General features: G+C 47.3%; 1 protein-coding gene across 1 annotated transcript; it reads left to right on the top strand.

The window, feature by feature from the left end:
- Window positions 1-3413: 3413 nt before the first annotated feature.
- Window positions 3414-9722, top strand: LOC102754257 (lipopolysaccharide-binding protein). The gene is made up of 4 exons (XM_015564514.1): window positions 3414-3586; window positions 6410-6477; window positions 8692-8737; window positions 9578-9722. The coding sequence occupies exons 1-4, from the start codon at window positions 3455-3457 to the stop codon at window positions 9659-9661; spliced, it is 330 nt and encodes a 109-aa protein (XP_015420000.1). The 5' UTR covers window positions 3414-3454; the 3' UTR covers window positions 9662-9722.
- Window positions 9723-10175: the final 453 nt, after the last annotated feature.

The following is a 10175-nucleotide window of genomic DNA, read 5'->3' as shown; positions in this document are numbered from 1 at the left end:
GGCCTGTTGTAATCACAGAAATCCTTATAACAGGGAGGTAGCAGATAAGAGACAGAAGGCAATGTGACAATGGAAGCATGAACTGGAGTGAAGCAAGAGGTGATGCAACGGAGGGGACTCTGGAAGGTAGAAAAGAGAAGGAAGCAGATTCGCCCTTGAAGCCTCTAGAAGGAGCCCAGCCATAATAACATCTTGAGCTTAGGCTTCCGACCTCCAGAAATGTAAGGGAATAAATCTGTGCTGATTTAAGTCACTAAGATTAAGGGAAGTTATTACAGCAGCCGCAGGAAACCAGGGCACCCCCTCTTCATACCGGTCTCCTCCACAACTCCCCCGTGGGTTGAGCCAGGCCCTGGAGTGCCACGCCCTCCAAACTTATTTCTTTAACTAACATGTATGTGCTTCTTACTATGTCCCAGGTGCTGTTCAATATTAACTTCTTTAAATTTCATATTACCTCCACGAAGTAAGAACTTTTAGCATCATCCCCATTTCACAGGTGAGGAAGTTGAGGCACAGGCAGTTAGTGACTGGCCTGAGGTTGCAGAGTCAGTAAGTGGCAGACCAGGGCTCCAACCCATACTGTTAAGCCCCAGAGTCCATGCTTTTCACCACTGGCTGTGCCTCCTGTCCTATGTCCTGAGCCTGAGTGAACACAGGACGTATCTCCCCACCAAAAGGGGGATTTCAGGCAGCTGTCAGGACCTAGATGTGGCGCCAGAGGGAATCTTTCAGGACCCCTGACCACACATTCTGGAGAGAAACTGTGCCCCCTTCCCCCCGCCACCCCCTCTTCCCCGGCCACCTCCCAGGAATAGGAGGCCTCCCCCAGGCACAGGAGGCCTCCCCCAGGCAGGCTTTGGATGTCTCTGCCTGACATCCTCTCTGGATGGAACCTTGGGTGACTGATATGTCCTTCTGTCTCCAGGGTGAATTCTTTGGCCGAAGCCAGCGGTCCCCAGTCCCCTTTGATGCTCCTCCCATCAGGCTGCCCCAGCAGCATGACCGCATGGCCTACTTTGCAGTGTCCCAATATGTCTTCAACACGGCCAGCCGGGTTTACCACCAGGCTGGGCACATGAACTTCACCATCCGAAATGAGGATGTGAGTAGGGGATGGAGGAGGCTGGGGGTCCAGGAGAGAGCATCAAGTGGGACTGTAGACCCACTCTGGGGGGTGTCCTCGGAAGCTAGGGGAAGAATGTGGAACTTGGAGCCTGCCCAACATGAGTGCCAAGCCAGGCTGTGCCTCAGTTTCCCTGCGTGTGCACATGGACCCCCAGGGGTTCTATGAGAGCTTGTAAAGAGCTTGTGTCTGTCACACAATACACATTAGCTATGATTAGCAGGAATTTACAAAAATCAGACAGACTCTGGTGTGTGAGAACAGGTTCTCCGAGCAGCAGATGCCAAGACAGCATTAGACTTATAAGAGCTTTATTAGGGAAACACCTGTGAAGGGTGAAAGAGAGGAGGAGGAGGAGGTGGGAGAGCCCCCAGACTGCGATGCGATGTGGTACCATGTGCTCTTTCAGACCTGACCACAGGCGATTATACTGGGGCAGGGCCAGTGCTTGTCAGTCTCTAGAAGGAGCTCAAGCCCCGCCCCACTCCCACCGGAGGCTGGCATATCAGCATTCCTAGTCTAGACACTTCCGTTCAGAGGCCTCCTTATGGGTGGGGGAGGAGGGGAACCTCAGCCAAGACACTGTTCGTGTGCCTCCGATGAGACCCCTTCCTGGAGGTCTCGAAGACAGTTTTCTTCAGTCTCAGTACTCAATACTCTTCTACTTGGGGCCCTTCCCTTTCTCCTCTACCTCTTCCCCCTCAGGCCACAGAACAGCAGGGACCTTTTGTTCAGGGCTCCCTTGGCAATAAGATGACCCCTCAGCCCATCTGCATTGGTACATCTGACCCTCGAAGATGCCATGCCACAGGGGAAAATGGACAATGGGGGTGGGGGAGCGCCCTTTCCTGTTGGTCTCTTGCTTATACTACCACTTCAAATCCTGGCAATGATCTGACAAAATTCTCCAGGTCTACCACCCCAGCCATGCTCCGCAGAGGCTGCAGCCGCAGGGGCTGCAGCCGCCTGGGAGAGCACGCCTCAGGTGTGAATGGTGTGGGCCTGAATGTGAGGCAGTGGCAGCTAGCTGCCCTCTTCTCTGCTGACCCCCCTGAAGGGAGTTCTGAGCAGCACAGCTCCAGAGCTGATGCAGTGATAAGTGCTATAGGAGCTGCCCAGGTGGAGAGTGGGGATCTTGAGGGAGGAGAGATGATGGAAGGTTGGCTAAGAACGGGTGTAGGCAGGGTTCCCCAAGCTGAAAGATCAGCAAGTCATGAGGTGGGTAGAGAATGACACCACAAGAGATGGCGAGAAACAGATTTTGGGGGAAGCTATATCTGGAAGCTCACTAAATCCAGATTGTGGTGGTGATCAGTCCTCATTGGCCTTTTAGGGGATCATCCTGAAAGATAATAAATAACAGTAACAGACATTTATTAAGTACCATTTAATATGTTCCAGGCACTGCACTTGGTGCTTTCTCCACATACTATCTCATTTAATCCTTGCACAGCCTGTACAGCAAGTGCCATTATTATCATCCCTATTTTACAGATACAGAACCTAACTGAGTTTCTCAGCGACCACTCAGCTAAAGAATGGTGGAACCCAAGCTGTCTGGCCTCTGAGACCACGCCTTTCATCACCACGATGTCCTGCTTCTTAAGCAACTCCCTGCTTCTTCTGCTGCAGAGTCCCCTGAACTTTCCAAATCGCTTGCACACCAAATCACTAGGGGCTGTGATTCCTCAGGTAAGACCTCTGCCTATTCATCATAGAGGACAAGGCAAGCCTCTTGACCTAGGCCAGTGGTCGGCAAACTGTGGCTCATGAGCCACATGCGGCTCTTTGGCCCCTTGAGTGTGGCTCTTCCACAAAATACCATGTGCGGGCGCGCACGTACAGTGTGATCGAAACTTCGTGGCTCTTGATCAGCTGCCTCCTGCATGCCCCACACTGGGGATCGAGTTCGTGACCTGGGCATGTGCCCTGACCAGGAATTGAACCGTGATCTCCTGATTTATAAGTTGAAATTCAACCACTGAGCCACACCAGCTAGGCAACCATCTATTCTTACTGGAACATGCCCATTGGGGTGTCTCACCCATCTCACACACTTAACCCAAGTGCCCTTTCCAGCCACACAGCCATCTATTGAAAAGGAGTTCTGGGAGAATAAAGAGAGATCCTGGCTATGCTGATCATCTAGAAAAAAAAAAGGAGTTCTGGAAAATACAAGTTTCTCCATCCTGAGATATTTCCACTGCTGATTTCAGGCCCTTAGAGACTGAGCCAGAGTCCCTCCATTTGTGTTCTTCCCTCCCCTGAATCTCTGCCCTCTTTCTCCAGCTGGCCAGGTTGTACCCCAATACAGAGCTAGAACTTGAGATGTCACCTGAATCAGCTCCATTCTTGATGTTCACCCCTGGAAATGTTACCTGCGTGCCAGTGATGAACATCCAGGCATTCGCCCTCCTGCCCAACTCTTCTAACCGCAAGCCACTCTTCCAACTCAGGGCGGTAAGTCTGATTCCGGCTGGGGCAGCAAAGGGTTATGTCTGTCACGGGTGGAAGCCCCTCCCTCAGCTGAGAGACTAGGAGGCTGCACAGCTGATAGATGCTGGAGGCTATTTACTTCCACTGGAGGTGTAAGTGGGCCTTGCAATTCTGATCTGAACGCCAGGCTTCTCCAGGGCCTCTATACCTCTATATATAACAGCCTAAGCCAGTGGTCGGCAAACTCATTCGTCAACGGAGCCAAATATCAACAGTACAACGATTGAAATTTCTTTTGAGAGCCAAATTTTTTAAACTTAAACTATATAGGTAGGTACATTGTTATTAACTTAATTAGGGTACTCCTAAGGCTTAGGAAGAGCCACACTCAATGAGCCAAAGAGCCGCATGTGGCTCGAGAGCTGCAGTTTGCCGACCACGGGCCTAAGCGACCATTAAGGTGAAACGACCAGAAGGACCGGTTGCTATGATGCACACTAATCACCAGGGGGCAGATGCTCAATGCAGGAGCTGCCCCCTGGTGGTCAGTTCGCTCCCACAGGGGGAGCGCTATCCAGCCTGTGAGAGGACTGCAAATTTCGTGCACTGGGCCTCTAGTAGTTAATATCAGAGTTTCAAGAAACCTTAAAAGTCATTCACTCCAGCTGAGTTGAAAATTTTAGCTTTCTCACTGCTATGTTTGTTATAAAAAATTGTTTAAAGCATAACCCTATTTAAATTGTTATAAATGAAAGTCATCAAATTATATTTTTAAAGAAGACATAAAATTTAAAGAACTCTTAAAATAGCAATACTCTTGCTGTTGATTTATAGATTCAACATAACACCTATCAAAATCCCAGCTGGATTTTTTGCCAGATAACAAGCTGATTCCAAAATTCATATGTAAATTCAAGGGACCCAGAATAGCCAAAACCATCTTGAAAAAGAAAAATAAAGTTGCATAACTCATACTTTCCTATTTCAAAATGTACTATAAAGCTATATTAATCAAGATAGTATGGTACTGGTGCAAGGACAGATATATAGATCAATGGAATAGAATTAAGAATCCAGAACTAATTCCCCATTTATATTTATAGTCAATTGATTTTCAACAAGGGAACCAACACAATTAAATGTGGAAGAACAGACTTGCAGGAAATGGTGCTGGGGCAACTGTACATCCACATGCAAAAGAATGAAGCCAGACCACCAAACACAAAAATTAACTCCAAAAGGATCATAGACCTACTGTGTGAGCTGAAACTATAAAACTCTCAGAAAAAAAATATAGCAATAAATTTCCATGACCTTGGGTTAGGCAGAGCCTTCTCAGATCAACTCAAAAGCATAAGCAGCAAAATAAAAAATAGGTACATCGGAGTTCATCAGACTTAGAAGCTTGTACTATAAAGGATACCACCATTCTAGAAAGTGAAAAGACAGCCCACAGAATCAGAGAAAACATTTGCAAATCATATATCTGACAAGGGCTCAGAGATTCTCTGAACTTCCTTGATAGACTGCTCCAAAGTCATTCTTATAGGGGCAGTCTCCCAATTCGAATACTCTGAGTCTAGTTTGGGCTTATTACCCCTTCTTCTTTTTTGTTTCGTGTGTGTGTGTGTGTGTGTGTGTGTGTGTGTGTGTGTGTTAATCCTCATCTGAGGATATTTTTTCCCCATAGCTTTTCAGAGAGAGTTAGGGAGAGAGAGACACACACATATTGACTGGTTGCTTCCCACACGTGCACTGACCAGGGACAAAGAGTAAAACCTGCCATCTAGGTACATGCTCTTTACCGTGATTCAAACCCAAGACCCTTGGGTTCAAGGGGCAATGTTCTAACCATGGAGCCACACCAGACAGTGCTTATTCGCCCCCTTTTGATGCTTCCATTAAGATGGAAACCTCAGCCCTAGATGGTTTGGCTCAGTAGATAGAGCATCAGCCTGAGGACTGAAGGATCCCAGGTTTGATTCCAGGCAAAGGCACGTACCTTGGTTGTAGGCTCAACCCCCAGCTGCATGCGGGGGAAACAATCAATTGATGTGTTTTTCTCATGTTGATGTTTCTCCCCTCCTTTGCACTCTCTACAAAAAAGATCAATGGACACACGTCCTCGGGTGAGGATTAACACAAAAGCACACACAAATGGATTTCTCTTTCTATCTCCCCATCCCCCCTCAAATAAATAAATAAAATAATAATAATAATTTTTTCCCGGGGTCTTATCCGCATCTACTAGGGTTCAGGAATCTGGAGAAAGGGCTGTGATGCAAATTAATAAAGAGACTAGACATGAAATATAAATTTGGGAGGCATTTGGGGGGAACCAAGGGAGGCTTAGCTTTAGTAACTAAGTTCCCTGAATCTCAGGATCCAGGGCTTTTTTTTCACACATTTTGCCCTAGAGCAAAGCAGATATACATATCAAAGGTAAGGTTTGGTAAACAGTAAAAGATATCAGGTTGGGGGAACTGCCTTCGGCTGCCTGGCAGCAGGCAATAATATGTGCAGATCTTCAGCCCTGCTGAAGTCCCAAGGTTCATCAGCCTTTTGATGAACTTCTTGCATTTTATTATGTCCTGCTGGAATTTGCTTCCAGCAATTTTCTAAAATGATGGACACCTCAGAAATCTTAGCTCACCTTTCTTAAAGTTAGCTATGGAGCCACCAACATCCTGCATCCTCAGTCCATAATCCTTGAGTAGCTGCCCTTTCCTCCTCAGTCCCACATCTGGCCGTGGTTTCTATTTCTGGAGATTTGTCTCCTGGACTGGGAGCCAACACGATGATGCCTACTTAGTCTGAGAATCTGGGTGATGTCCTTTTGCTTTCTAGAGAACTGACATCTCCGCCACCATCAGTGTGAGCTCCGGCAGGGTCCTTGGCTCATTAACCCCAGGAAGGTAAGAGGCCACGGGTGTGGGGAGCAGAGCGTGTGGAATGGGTGGTCAGAGCATCTAGTCTGGTTCACTGATAGGGCTGGAGCTGCCTCTTGGAAACAGGAGTCTCCACTGGGGCTGTCACATTCTCTAATCTGGCCCCTCTGAAAAATGCACATTGACAATGCCTCAGGGGAAAAGCCAGAAGCCGAGAAAAGCTGTCAGGTACCAGAGGTCACCTTCAGGTTCCCCATCATTATGGGCTCCTCACTTCCCCTCATAGGCACCAGTGAAGGAGCTGAAACTTCTGCAAAAGAGAGTACTTAGGAACAATAGTCCAGTTGGAGAGGGTGGGGTTTGGAGCTGTATTTGCAAGGACTTTACATATAAGATTGAGAAACACTGTCAATATTACACATCAGAAAGTGCAGATTTCGGATGGAGGATTAAAGGTGCCCCAAGCCACTGCTTACTGCTCCATTGCCCAGGTACCCAATCAATAGGCAAGTATTTATTTAATCAGAGTTTGGGCTTTGGATAGCAGAGACTATACTGCCCCCCAGTGGTCGGCACTTGCCCTAGTGGTACTGTCTGTCCAGAGCTCTCACCTGGGCCCCATGTCTTAGCTGCTCTGGCTGCTGCTCCCTGCTGAGGTACAGGTGCAATGGGTTCATCAGAAGAACAAATTCCTGGCCTCAGGTTTAGATGTCTGTTGGCTGATAGAATGCCCCAGTGGTCGGCGAACTCATTAGTCAACAGAGCCAAATATCAACAGTATGATTGAAATTTCTTTTGAGAGCCAATTTTTTAAAACTTAAAATATATAGGTAGGTACATTGTTATTAACTTAATTAGGGTACTCCTAAGGCTTAGGAAGAGCCACATTCAAGGGGCCAAACAAACGCATGTGGCTCGCGAGCTGCAGTTTGCCGACCACAGCACCTAACCCCCTTCAAATGAACATCTCCGTAAGAGAGGTCTTTGAAAAGAAAAGCTCGTCTAGCAGGTGTGGCTAAGTTGGTAGAGCGTCCCATGCACAAGTAGGTTGCAGGTTGGATTTTCCATCAGGGCACATGCTTGGGTTGTGAGCTTGATCCCCAGTAGGGGCCATGCAGGAGGCAACTGATCAATGTTTCTCTCATCGATGTTTTTCTCTCTCTCTTCCTCTCTCTGAAATCAATAAAAACTTATTTTTTTTAAAAAAGGAAGAAGTTAATGGTGAGCTTTTGGAGGTCCCTGAATTTGAGTTTATGCATAGACCTGGCTTGGGGGGGTCTCTGCAGTGTCAAGGACAGCCAAGAGCTTAGACTGAGGAGACAGGAAAGTGAGCAGAGGATCTCGCCCAATAATTTACTCTGGAATTATCAAAATGACTCTGCCCCATGAGCAGAAAGCAGAGATCTGTCCAGGGTTATTATAATTCCTGAACAAGGGAACCAGGTCAGCAGCCAGAGGGAGCAATGGGGAAATTGGTGTTGGCTCTTACAGTGACAGCAATCCAGGTGCCGAGTCCCTCTGCCTTCCTTCACTCCAGTGGCTGCCAGCTGCCTGCCATTACCATTTGTGGTGCCTCTCTTTTCTGCTTTTTTAAAAAATATATATTTCTAATTGACTCTAGAGAAAGGGGGAGAGAGAAACATTGATGTGAGAGCAAAATATCAATTGGCTGCCTCCTGTATGTGCTCCAATTGGGGAGTCAAGCCCACAAGAACTGAACTGGCAACCTTTCAGTGCATGGGACAATGCCCAACCAACTGAGCCACACCAGCCAGGGCCTCCTTTCCATTTTTATTGCCTATTCCCATATTATACAAAAAATCCATGCTCATGGCAAGATAAAAAAAAAGAGAATTTAAAAAGTCTAAACAAAAATCACCCATAATCTTGCCCTGTAGAGACTATTACTCTTAAGTTTCATGTTTCCTTCCAGTCTTTTTTTTATACATTTATATATAACTGGAAACATATAGTGCCTTACTTCTTACATTCCACTTTCTCCAGTTAATATTTATGTCACCATAGTTTCTTCCAAGTTATTGAAGGTGCTCAGATAACACTATTTTTTAATGCCACTTCTTAAATCACAGCGCATGCTGAAAGCCTTAAATTGCAGAGGAGCCGGTGGGGGCCCAGCCCCTGAAATGCCCTTGCCCATAGGGACTGCACACCCCACGGCATAAGTGTGAGAAAGTATTAGCCAAGGCCTGGAGTGACCATGCTTCTCTCTTCTCCACACAGTAAGCTGAAACTGGAACTGAAACACTCCAACATCGGTTTCTTCGATGTGAGTTGTTGTCTCTTCAGTGTTTCTTGACTGTCTTGCCCAAGCAGGGCATCGTGGGGTTCAAGAAGTGACAAAGTCCCAGAAGATGACGCACTGCAGCCTTGCTGGAAATGAGACACCACATCTGAAAGTTAACTCGCCAAGAGAAGCATTGCCTGAGGGCTCAAGGGGCGACAGGACAGGGACATTGAGAGCATGAGCTTTGAAGGGAGGTAGATCTAGGCTCCTAGATCAGCTCTGCCACTTGCTAGCTGTGTGAACTTAGCAAATCAGTCACCCTTTCTAAGCCTCAGTTTCCCTGTCTGTAAAATGGGAATAATAGCGTCTACCTCAAATGGGGGCTGTAATATAAAATGGGGCAATGAATTCAGTAAGACACTTTTATAAAATGTCTCACATAATAAGCTTTCAACATATGTTCATTATTGTAATAATAGTAGCCCACATCCACAATCCCTGATGGTTTTCAAAATTGAGATTTTTTGAGATAATATGGGGGCATGTACCACATTATATAACAATTCCAGCAGGATCTAGGGCAGCACTCTATAATCAAACCCATTACTATTTCTGCCACCAAATTTTTAAAATATTCACACAAAGTAGACAGCCCTGTGACAGTTGTGGTCATTTTGCCTTAAAATGAGCTCGCATGCAGTTATGGAGAATGAAGTTCAGAGACTTGGAGTTTGGGGGGGACTGTGAACAGGGAGCTGTTTATCTGTGGTGCTGACAGGACAGTCAGCCTCTATTTTGTAAACGGAATGTGTCCAGAGGTGGGGGCAGATGCTCTTTTCTTGGACTCATTTGATCCTTTTGCTTGGGCCCCTCCTGTTCCAGGTGCAGTTGCTGGAATCCATCTTCAATTACTACGCGTCCTACATTATATATCCCTCTCTCAACGGTAAGAATAGCTGCTACTGACTGCCACGTGTGACGGCTGAATTCTACCCTTTCTGTAGCATTTATGGTTCATTCATTTAACAAACTGGGCCTGTCTTCTGTGCTGGCTGGGGCACTGTCCCTCACAGAGTTTGCACTTGGTTGGGAAGGCACACGTGTAAGTTGATAAATGCCACAACAGGAGGAAGCACTGGGGGCTGCAGGAGCTGGGAGGAGGCACTGAACCTCCTAGAGGTCACCCCAGGAGGTGAGGGCTAAGTTGAGTCCAAAGCACAAGGAGTTAGACCCAAGAAGAGGGAGCATTCCAGGTGGCACGTGGAGAACACCTGGAGTTAACACCATGGGTGCTGAGCCAGGTTAGGACTGTGGTCCTTGGGGATGATGAGTCCCTGGATAGAAACACTGCACGGCCCAGCCCTGGCCATGGGTGATGATTGAGGAAAGGCTCTTGAAGGGACAGAAGCCCACGAGGCTGTAGACTCCTAGAGGCTGCATTTCCCAAGTGTTTGCCTGTGTGTACCACTCCCCCCCCCCC

Source organism: Myotis davidii, unplaced genomic scaffold (assembly GCF_000327345.1).
Source record: "Myotis davidii unplaced genomic scaffold, ASM32734v1 scaffold38, whole genome shotgun sequence".
Classification (NCBI taxonomy): domain Eukaryota; kingdom Metazoa; phylum Chordata; class Mammalia; order Chiroptera; family Vespertilionidae; genus Myotis; species Myotis davidii.
This window is presented reverse-complemented; position numbering and strand designations above follow the sequence as displayed.